The 11,309-nt window shown below is 34.8% G+C and overlaps 2 protein-coding genes and 1 pseudogene across 2 annotated transcripts in view; 1 reads left to right on the forward strand and 2 right to left on the reverse strand.

Annotated features, from left to right (window-relative positions):
- The window catches only part of LOC102485237 (uncharacterized), a 134,260-nt gene extending 125,808 nt beyond the window's left edge, over positions 1-8,452 (reverse strand). The window contains exons 1-2 of the mRNA XM_027775988.1: positions 8,351-8,452; positions 5,725-5,817 (exon numbers count right to left, since the gene is read on the reverse strand). Of these exons, the coding sequence (XP_027631789.1) occupies positions 5,725-5,817; positions 8,351-8,405 (148 nt within the window). The 5' untranslated portion in view covers positions 8,406-8,452. The remainder of the gene's footprint in view (positions 1-5,724; positions 5,818-8,350) is intronic.
- Positions 6,013-6,829, forward strand: LOC102482730 (peptidyl-tRNA hydrolase 2, mitochondrial-like; annotated as a pseudogene).
- Positions 8,453-8,519: 67 nt separating the features above from the next.
- Positions 8,520-11,309, reverse strand: part of LOC102485663 (EF-hand calcium-binding domain-containing protein 13-like) — a 109,130-nt gene continuing 106,340 nt past the window's right edge. The window contains exon 28 of the mRNA XM_027775989.1: positions 8,520-8,536. Within this exon, the coding sequence (XP_027631790.1) occupies positions 8,520-8,536 (17 nt within the window). The remainder of the gene's footprint in view (positions 8,537-11,309) is intronic.

Consider the following 11,309-nt stretch of genomic DNA (forward strand, 5'->3'; position numbering starts at 1 on the left):
GTAGGCAAAGACTTCTTAAATAAGACTCTCAAAGCACAGGCAATAATCCCTAAAATAGACAAGTGGGACTATATCAGACTAAGAAGTTTCTTCACAGCAAAGGACACAGTAACAAGTGTGAACCAACAACCCTCAGAATGGGAAAATATTTTTGTTAAATATGCCTCAGACAAGGGACTGATAATCAGAATACACAAGGAACTCAAGTACCTTATGCGAAAAAAGATGATTAACCCAATTAAAAGATGGAAAAATGAGATGAACAAAAAACTCTCTAAGTAAGACATATGAACAGCCAAAAAGCATATGAGAAAATGTCCAACATCCCTCATCATAAGGTAGATGCAGATAAAAACCACAATGAGATACCACCTAACCCCTGTCAGAATGGCAAAGATTAAGAATATGAAAAGTGATCAATGTTGGCAGGGATGTGGTGAAAAGGGAACTCTCCTACACTGTTGGTGGGAATATAAACTGGTTCAGCCACTGTGGAGAACAATATGGAGGTTTCTCAAAGATTTACAGATAGAACTACCATTTGATCCAGCAATCCCACTCCTGCATATCTACCCAAAGGACAGGAGAACATTCAGTCAGAAAAGTGCTTGCACATCAATGTTTATGGCAGCATCATTCATGATTGCCAAGACATGGAACCAACCTAAATGTCCACAAACTAATGAATGGATTGGAAAAGTGTGGCATATATACTCTATGGAATACTACTCAGCCATAAAAAATAACAAGACCTTGGCATTTGATAGAAAGTGGTCAGACATAGAGGATTTATTGCTGAGTGAAGTAAGCCAGGCTATGGAAGAAAGATATTGTATGTATCCACTTAATATATCGACTATCCACACTCTATGGTAGAGAGTGAAATATTGGAGGACATAAAAGCAGTTAAAATACTTAAGGAGAATAAGACAGTGTGGAATGTGGGGGTGAGCAGAAGAGGATAGAGAAAGATAGCAAGAGAACAAATAGAGAAGCATGACATTAGTTGGACATAGATATGGCTTATTACCTGTTGATGATGACATGTACAGTATTCTCAACTGGATGGGTCTGAGAAGTATTTCATGATAGGTAAAGTCTTTTTACAAGCAAAATGAGAAATAGTGGTTGACTGGTTAAAAAATAATTGGAATAATAATAATAATAATGAATGGGAAAAACAATGAAAAGATATTGAATGATGAAGTGGGGATTTTAATGTCTTGGTATTGACTGATATGCATTGACATTCCCTTTTGAAAAAGCAATGTAATACACTGTAAAGTTATATGCAATTCAATGTAATATAAACAAGATTATGATGATAATAAACAATAAATAATAAATAAAAATTTTAAAATTTTTAAATGAGAAAGAAAAAATAAATATAAAATATTTAATAAAATACAATTTATGAATCAAGAAAAAAGAAGAAACAGGATCTTAGATTCATAGTATTTTCTCACTAATTCATAATATTTTTTCACTGCATTCATTGATCTACTGAGATCAATCTTATTTTCAGCTATAAGAAAAGCTATAATTGAGAGCGAGATAATGAAAAAGTGTTTTAGAAAATATACAGCTAAATTGAAAATTTGAATCTAGCTAGATATTTACAAATTATAGCCAACATAATATTGAATGGTGAAACATTAAATTCCTTTTCTCTAAGATTAGAAGCAAAACGAAGATCATCCACAACCACCTCTTCTATTCATCATTATATTGGAAATCCTAGCTAGTGCAATGAGAGAAAAAAACAATAATATACGGTTAAAAAGGAGGAAGTGGAACCAGCAGATGGTGTAATGGCTATGTCGCTGGACTCCCATGTAGTTGACCACAGTTCAAAGCTCGGACCTGATGGCTCAAACTCACTCTAGGCCTGTGTGTGCGTGCTCAAGATCCCAAGAGGAGAATGGAGGAGAAAGGATTGTAGCATGGCCAGCAACACCCCCCACCCCGGGGGGCGGGGGGAGTGATTTCTCACCTTCTGTCTCTCTTTCTCTTTCTGGCGAGCGCACACACACACTATAGCAAAAACTTCTCAAAAAAAAAAAAAAAAAGGAGGAAGTAAAAAAATGTTATTATGCAGACAATACAATTGTGTAAATGAAAATTCTATGAAATCTACAAAAAACTACTTAAAGTGATACGTGAATTTAACAAAGTTCTGTTATAAAAGGTATACATATATGTGGTTGTATTTCTACATACTAGCAAGAAAATTAAAAAATGAAATTTTCCCTATTTATTTATTTTATTTACATTTTATCACAGGTCTTTACAGTATACATCTCTTTTTCCAACACAAAAACTATGAAAGTTAGTCAAGGCAAGGATATTACTATATACATTATCATCAGCAAATAGCTTCTCATTTTTGTCAATTAAGCATACTTTTATTCTTCCATTTTCCCCTCCCTCCCTTCCATACTAAACTTTCTTTTCACATTTTATTGATTCACAAAAGATCTTAAGGTATGGACAAAGCTAGAATCTAATGACAAATGCACTGTAATTTTCTTCTGAAACAATTTTTTTCCTCCCTCTTCATTCCCCCTTTTACAAAAGAGAGGTACAAACTAACCTTTTTTTGCAAAAGGAAAAAAAAATAGGTCAATCTCATTTGGTCTGTTATTTGTACAAAGCCCCTTAAGAATTCAATTTCTGATGCAAGGCAACAGATACTATTGTATTATTGAATTTATGCAAATAGCCATTCTGCCACAAAACAAGAATGCTCACAAATATTTCCCAATTGCAAACGGATCAGGAAGGGAAAAAAAGTTTGTTTCAATTAAAATAATTCTTTAACAAATTGATGAACCCAACAACTCAAAAGAAAACAAAAACCCTTAAATCTGGAAGACAAAGCATAGAAAAAAATCAGTAATGTCTTAGAAAAAAGTCATAGAATTCAATTTCACCAGTTCAGTCTCATGTAATCTCTTTTGTTGAATTTGCAGTGTTACTGTGACCTGACCTTTCTGTTAGCATTCAACATTACTATTGATATTTCAGAACTTGTCCCTACCATTAAGTTGGCCTTTCTCTTGGTCATTTTTTTAAAATAATAATTTTATTTTAACTTTATTTATTTATTTACCTATTTTGACTAGAGAAGGACCAAATGAGAGAAAGAGAAAGAGAGTGAGAGAGAGAGAAAGCAAGAGAAAGCAAGCTGCCAGATCCAGAACTCGAACCACAGTTAGCCATGTAGGAGTCCAGCGCCCTCAACCACCAGGCCACCTGTCAGCCCTTCTCTTGGTAATTTTGTTTTCTTATTTGTCTGTCTTTAATTTTCCTGCTATAGTACTCCCTTCAGAACTTCTCAAAAAGCTGATGGTGCAGATAAATTCTTTCAGGTTTTTTTTTTTTTTTAATCTGAGAATACTTTCATCTTTCCTTCCTACATAAAGGATAATCTTGCTGGATACAGTATTCTTGGTCGAAATTGTTTTTCACTTAACACTTTGAATATATTTTCCCATTCTTTCCTTGCTTGCATTGTTTCCAACGAGAGGTCCGATGTTAGCCTTATGAGATATCCTCTGAAAGTAACTCGACATTTTTCTCTTGCCAATTTTAGCCCTATCTGTCTGTGATTTTGGTTATGATGTGCCTTGGGGAAGATCTTCTTGGGTTGATTCTATGTGGGGTCCTTTGTATATCTTGGGTCTGGATATTTGAATGTCTCTCTAGGTTTGAAAATTTTTCTTCCAGGATTTCATGGAATAGATTATCAATGCCCTGATTAGTTTCTTCACCTTCTGGGATACCGATTATCCAGATGTTTGGGTGTTTAATAGTATCTAATATTACTCATATGTTATTCTCATTTTGAGGGGTTATTTTCTCAGTCTTTTTGGTGAATTTTTCTAGGTCAGAGGCTCTATCTTCTACATCTGAGATTTGACCTTCTGCATGATCTAATCTGCTTGTAATACTTTCAAGGAAGTTTTGATTTCCTGTTTATAGCCTTCATCTCTAACAATTCTGTTTGATTTTTTTCTTATGCTGTGTATTTCCTCTTTCAGATTGTGGAAGAACTTCCTCACCTCCTAGAACTTATTGTCTCTTTTCTTCTGCATCTTCTGGAGTTTGTTGTCTCTCTTCTCTTGCATCTCTACTAGTTTTGTCACTATGAATATCCTAAAATCTTTATCTGACAATTTCAGGAGTTCCATTGTACTGTCTGTGGATGATGAAGGGTTGTTCTTTCCTCTTGGCGGAGAGATATTTTTCTTGATTTCCTATATTTCTTGTACCTCTGTGGTGATGGTTTCTGGTCATCTGATGGATTATGTATTACTTCCTACCTTCTGGCTTTTCACTGGGTGTTGGACTGGAAGGAGGAGTTTAGGGTAGAAGCTTTTTCTGGTTAAAGGGGCAGGGAAAACCCATCTCAGATGGACATGGTTTCTGGCTTTTTGCTGGGTGTTGGGCCAGCAAAAGGGGTTGGGGGCAGAGGCTTTTTCTGGTTAAAGGGGCAGGGAAAACCCACCTCAGATGCACATAGATTCTGGCTTTTTGCTGGGTGTTGGGCTGGATGGAGCAAAAAATGAAATGTTGAAAATCACCTGCAAGGGGCCAGCAGGTGGCATGGTGGTTAAAGGTGTAGAACTCCCACAGTGGTTTGAGTCTCAGACCTGGAGGCTTGCTTTTTCCCTGTCTCAATTTTTCTGTCTCTCTCTGGTGAGCACAAATGCCCTATGGCAAATTAAAAAATAATAAATAAAACAATTATTTCATTAACTTTATTTACCATTATAATTTTTAATTTGATCAGATAAAGAAAGAAAGAGAGAAGAGGGAAAGTGAGAAAGCAAGCTGCCAGATTCAGGATTTGAACCATGGTCAGCCATGTGGGAGTCCAGCACCCTTAACCACCATGCTACCTGCTGGCCCCAAAACAAATAATTCTTCAAAAAAGAAAATCAACAATAGCATTTAAAAAAGATAGTTGACAATAAATCTAACAAAAATAATGCAAATACTCTGCACTAAAAATGTGGCTGAAAGAAGTGAAAGATCTAAATAGAAAGATACACCATGTTTCTTGTTATAGGTGTTCATTCCTATTGTTCTTAAGTCCATTGTCCCAAATTAATTATAGCTACAATACCATCTCAATATTATTAAGAGGCTTGACCTCCCCAAATAAATCTACTGATACAATACTATCTAAGTTAAAATTGTATGCTCTTTTTTTTTTAAAATTTTTAAGAGAGGTCTTTGCTATAGGGTATGTGTGCTCACTAGAGAGTCAGAGAAAGACAGAAAGCAAGTAATCACTCCCCCCTAGAGGGGATGGCCATGCCACAATCCCTTCTCCTCCAATCTACTCTCGGGATTTTGGGGACGCATACACATGCACCCAGTGTGAGTTTAAAGCCACTGAGTCCAAGATTCGAATCATGTCGACTACGTGGGAATCCAGCAATGTAACCATTATGCCATTTGCTGGTCCCTGCATCATATTTTTTTTTTGAGAAAATCATAAAATGATTCTAAGAATTTATATGGAAATGCTGAAGATCTAGAATAGGAAAACTAATCTCTAAAAAGAAGAACAAAATTAGAGGCTTTACACTACCTAATTTCAAGATTTATTATAAAGCCATGGTAATCAAGGTAGTGTAGTGTTGATATAAAAATGGAAAGACATCAATGGACCAGAATAGAATGTTGAAGGCATAATGCTATTAAGTCACTCACCATCAACTGGTAGATTTGGGGTCAGATCATTAAGTTCCTCAGGTGTGAGTCTGAGTGCCATGTTACCAAGGTCATGAACATCAACTTGCCACCCTACAAATATATAGACATGAAGAAATTGAAATGAAAGTTAAAATATAATGAATATTAATTCTTATAAATTATGGTTATCAATTTCATCATAAAAAAGATCCTAAGGACAGTTAAATATCTAAAGAAGACAATAAATGAACTAAAATTAATCTATTTACTTATATACAATATTAAAAATAAGCCTACATAAACATCATGTTGAAAGAGAGTTGGGAAACCATTCAGGCTTACAGCAGTGAAACAGCAAAGAGGACCATAAATATATAAAAAGGACCATAGATGAAGTAAGGACAGTTAAATATCTAAAGAGGACCATAGATGAACTAAAATTAATCTGTTTACTTACATACAATATTAAAAATAAGCCTACATAAACATCATGTTGAAAGAGAGTTGGGGAGAAGTGTGTTTGCTACCCTAAAGAGAAGAACTGGAAGAGCCAGTGTGAGTAGGTGCTCTCTGAATCTTTGATTATGGAATCTCTATCTTATCCTGGTGCACTCAGCCTGGCTACTGGGGTTGCTCATGGTATGTGCCTGGTTTGGGGCCTCCGGGTATGCTTTGGGATGCTCCCCTAAAGCTCAGCAAACAAGACAACTGAAGAGACTGGCACTGAAGCAAGCATCTTGACCGGGACTGAAGCAAGCATCTTGGGAGAAAGTGAGGAATATAAAATGATTCTTGTTGTTTGAAATTACTTAAAAATTGAAAAAGGAAAAGTGGCTGCCCAGTGCTCCCATGCTTCTGCTTCTGCCTACAAACAAATGGAAAGAAGTCCTAAAATGCTCAATGAATGGGAATACTGTGGCCAGCCCAAAGTGGTGGTCAAAACTCCTGATGAAGAAACCTGATTGAATTATTGACCCATGCAAAAATCCTTGGACTGACCGTGAGTTTAACTCAAGGTGCTGTACATACTCAGATTGAACCAGGCTCTTGAACTGTCCTAGGAATTGGGCCAGGACCAGCAGACTTAATTAATAAAGTTACTGGTCATCTAAAACTTTACTAGGTGGATTTTTGCATTGGAGGATTGTTGATTCCTCCATCACAACTGTCTGAAACCTGTCAATAACATTTGAAACTGAATTTCTTCCCCCAATTTAAATATTCTTGAGATAAAAATAAAATCTGGTCTATCATGTTAAAAAAGAGAGAGAGAATTGGAAAACCATTAAGGCTTATAGCAGTGAAATAGCAAATCTAATGATTTTTTAACATAAATATACAAATGAGTAGGGTTCAGTATGTTCACTGCATTTTAAGATGCACTAGCTCCTCTCAAATTCTGATAAGCTTAAGTTTTATTATTTCCCCAGCTAAAATTGAGACTAACCTAAGATAGCTAGATCATATATTAAAAATAAATCACAAGAGGGACCAGCAGTTGGCGTAATGACTATGTTGCTGGACTCCCATGTAGTTGACCATGGTTCAAGTTTTGGACCCGGTGGCTTAAACTCACACCAGGAGTGTGTATATGTGCATGCCTAAGATCCTGAGAGGAGAATGGAGGAGAAAGGATGGTGGCGTGGCCATCCTCCTTGAGGAGGTGACTTTTCACTTTCTGTCTCTCTGTCTCTCTCTGTCTTTCCAGTGAGTACACACGCCCTAGAGCAAGAACCTCTCCAAAACTAACTAACTAACTAAATAAATTGCAAGAGATTATTCAATCAACACGAATATATATACACACACACATATACATATATATATATATAAATTAAAAAATTAAAACACATATGAGATTCACAGGATGCAAAATTTAATGAAAAGGAAAAGCAAAAATAAACCATAAGCATCTCGATTAGCCTGCCTTAATCAATTTTCATCTCATTCACCTTTTATAGCTTCATATAATTCAGCAACCAATTTTTACATATTTTTCCATTAGTTGTAAAAAAATACATACTTGATGTCATAGGGAAAATAGTTGTATACGCTAAAGCAATTTAAAAAATCCGAGTTCAGAAGTATGGACCATAAAATAATTTGCTGAAATTCATGTAATTTGTCTTCTAAAAATAATATAACTAGAATGTAGACAAATTCTTAATATGGTTTTCTTTAGTGCCTAAGGTGATTTTAATACCAATTAAGCTGAAGCAAAAACACTTATCTTATATTTTTTTGACTACCCTTTCTCTACTAGTGTACCCCTACCTTCCAACACCTCTTCCTATTTCCTATAGAGCTTAACCCAAAACATCTCAATGGAATGAAAGACAACCATCAACATTGCTTAGTTCTGATAGAAAATATTTATGACTGACTGGCCTGTGTATATTTTACTAAATGAATATTTTTATATTCTTTAATATTAAAAATCATTATATCTGATATTACAGATATCTTATTATCCCTAATTTATAAATAATCTATAGCACATGTTATTGGATAATAAGCATCTAATTCTAACTCCCTCAAGACTCTACTAATACCTGTAATACTGAATAACTTTTTCAGTGACTACTAACTCTCTCAGAGGTAATATTAATTCTCCTGAAGGCTACACTAATGTTGAAATGCTTACCATCAAGTAAGTTGTGTGGCTCCAAGTTTTCCTTAGATGTGAGTTCTATCTTCATATTTTTCGTGACATTTTCCAGGTCATTTAAGTCAACTTCTCTTCCTTCAAAAGAACATAAGTAGAATAATATGAATTTTTTAAAAATATCATAATGCCGATTATGAAAAGAGAATTACGGCACAGTGATACCTACAAAACAATAAGTAGTCAGCTGCAGATACAGAAATGAATAGTATTCATTTAACCTAGTAAAAGAGGTGCTCCCATAATGTTAATTATAAAATAATACTGAACACAGTTAAATAAGGTTTATGTCATTTAAAAATTATTATAATGATAAACAGAACTGGTACATATACCTGTGTATATGGGTGTGGAATTAAACTGAAAATCATAGCAAATAATTACTAAGAAACTTGTATGTTGAAAAATTAAGACAAGCATTTCTAAATAAATAATGTATCAAAAAAAGTCACAGAAGTTTTAATTTTTTTAATTTGGTAGCGTTACATATTAAAACTGTAAAATAAGGGAAAGGTGTGTTGTGAGTAAAATTACAGTCTTAAATGCATATGCTAGATGAAAAGATCAAATGTTTGAGAGAATCAATACAGATAAAAGTCAGGTTTTGGAAAGGCTAAAAAATCAATAAGTACTTGAACTAATATTGCCAAAGTGAAAAGAAAAAAAACACAAATAATATATCTAATGACAAATAAGATATCACTACAAATCCTGCTGATATAAAAAAAAGATAGTAAAAGGATATCTATCATAAACATTACACACTTAACTTGAATATTTAGAAGTAAGGAACAAAGTTCTAGAAAAACACACTTCAGTAATAATGGAAGAGGAGATATAAAATCTGGTTAAACCTTTATCTATTAAATTAACCGAACTGGTCATTTAAAATCTTCTCACATAGGCATCTCCAGTTTCAGAGCACTTATTTCTGATTAATACAACTGAATACAAACTCTTCCAGAGAACAAAGAATAAAGCCCTTTCTATTAACTTTATGAGGCCAGATATTGAAACCAACACCTACTAACACCAGTGTTACAAGAAAACTGAATTACAAACCAGCCTGCAAAAATTCTAAAGAAAATAATAGCAAATCTTATCCAGCTATATACATATTCATACATGCACACATTTATACAAACAAAATCAACTGCATTTCTATATGCCAGCAACAATTAGGATATTAAATTTATATACATACAGACACACACACACACACACACACACACACACACACATATTTGGGGACTTCAAAAAGTTTGTAGAAAAATGGAATTAAAGTACAGATGTATTCTGGTACAAAATATTTTGCAATCCAGCATAATTTTTTTATAATATACACTTTCCATGAACCTTCTGAGGTCCCCTGATATGTAAAGACCAAAACAGACCCAAAAAATGTCCTAACAGATTAGAGTCCAGATACACCAACACACTTATGGTCTTTGATTTATAAAAATATTGAATGGGGAAAGAATCATCTTGTCAATAAATCAAGTAGTATTGAATACCCACTTAGGAAAAAATTGAACTGTGACCCTTTACCCTACATCATATATTTAGAAAGTCAGTTCTGAGTGGACTGCAGATCTAAATTTGAAAATAAAATGATAGGGACCAGCAGAGGATGTAGTGGTTACCTTGTTGGACTACCATGTAGTCGACTGTGGTTCAAGTCCCAGACCTGGTGGCTTAAACTCACTCCAGGTGTGTATGTGTATCTGCCCAAAATCCCGAAAGGAGAATGGAGAAGGGACTGTGGCATGGCCATTCCCCCTGGAGCAGGGGTGGTTTCTCACTTTCTGTCTGTCTCTCTCTGGTGAGCACATGCACCCTATAGCAAAAAGTCTCACTCTAAAAGAGAGAGGAAAGAAAAGAAAAAAAGAAAAGAAAAGGATAAAGCTCCCAGAAGATAAAATAGAAAAATAATTTTCATAACCTGGTGTATGCAATAATTTCTTAAGCGGGATCCTGCATGCTCTCAACCATAAAAGAAAAAAATGATTTAATTACATATAAAATAGGAAATTCTCTTCATTAAAAGTATAATGTAAGGGAATCGGCAGATAATATAATGGCTATGTCACTGGATGCCCACATGGTTGACTGTAGTTCAAGTCCCAGACCTGGGAACTTGAAACTCACGCTGGGCACATGTGCATGTGTGTGTGCTCAAAATCCCAAAAGGAGGATGGAGGAGAAAGGATTGCAGTATGGCTATCTGCCCAGGGGATGATTTCTTACTTTCTGTCTCTCTCTGACTCTCCAGCGAGCACACACACCCATAGCAAAAAGACAAAACAAACAAACAAACAATAAAACCTCTCTAAAACAAAAGTATAATTTAAATGAAAAGCCAATACATATAGCAAGATAATAGCAATTTATAACTTATGATGGACTTGTATCCAGAATACATAAATAAAAACCATAAGTAAAAGATGACAAAATTTAAAAATCAAAAGTATAACAGACATCCAAACAGACAAATAGATAACAGACATAAACAGGGACTTTACGAGAGATTATCCAAATAACCAATAAATGTTTAAAAGGTGCTCAAGATCATTAGAGAAATGTAAATTATAAATATAGTGGGATACTAACACATGCCTACCAGAATGGCTAAAATGGATAAGACAGTATCAAGTATAAGCAAAAATGTAAAGCAATTCTCATACACTGTTGATTGAAATGTAAGATGATACAACTACTGTTGAAAACTGTTGACAATATCTAATAAGGTATATATAATCTTACCTTATTATAAAACAATTTCTGGAGAGGTTTTCGCTATAGGGCGTGTGCACTCGCCAGACAGACAGAGACAGACATAGAGACAGAAAGCGAGAAATCACCCCCCAGGGGGGGATGGTCACGCCGCAATCCCTTCTCCTCCATTCTCCTCTCGGGATCTTGGGCATGCACGCACACG

This window comes from Tupaia chinensis, unplaced genomic scaffold (genome assembly GCF_000334495.1).
Source record: "Tupaia chinensis unplaced genomic scaffold, TupChi_1.0 Scaffold000624_1, whole genome shotgun sequence".
Taxonomy (NCBI): domain Eukaryota; kingdom Metazoa; phylum Chordata; class Mammalia; order Scandentia; family Tupaiidae; genus Tupaia; species Tupaia belangeri.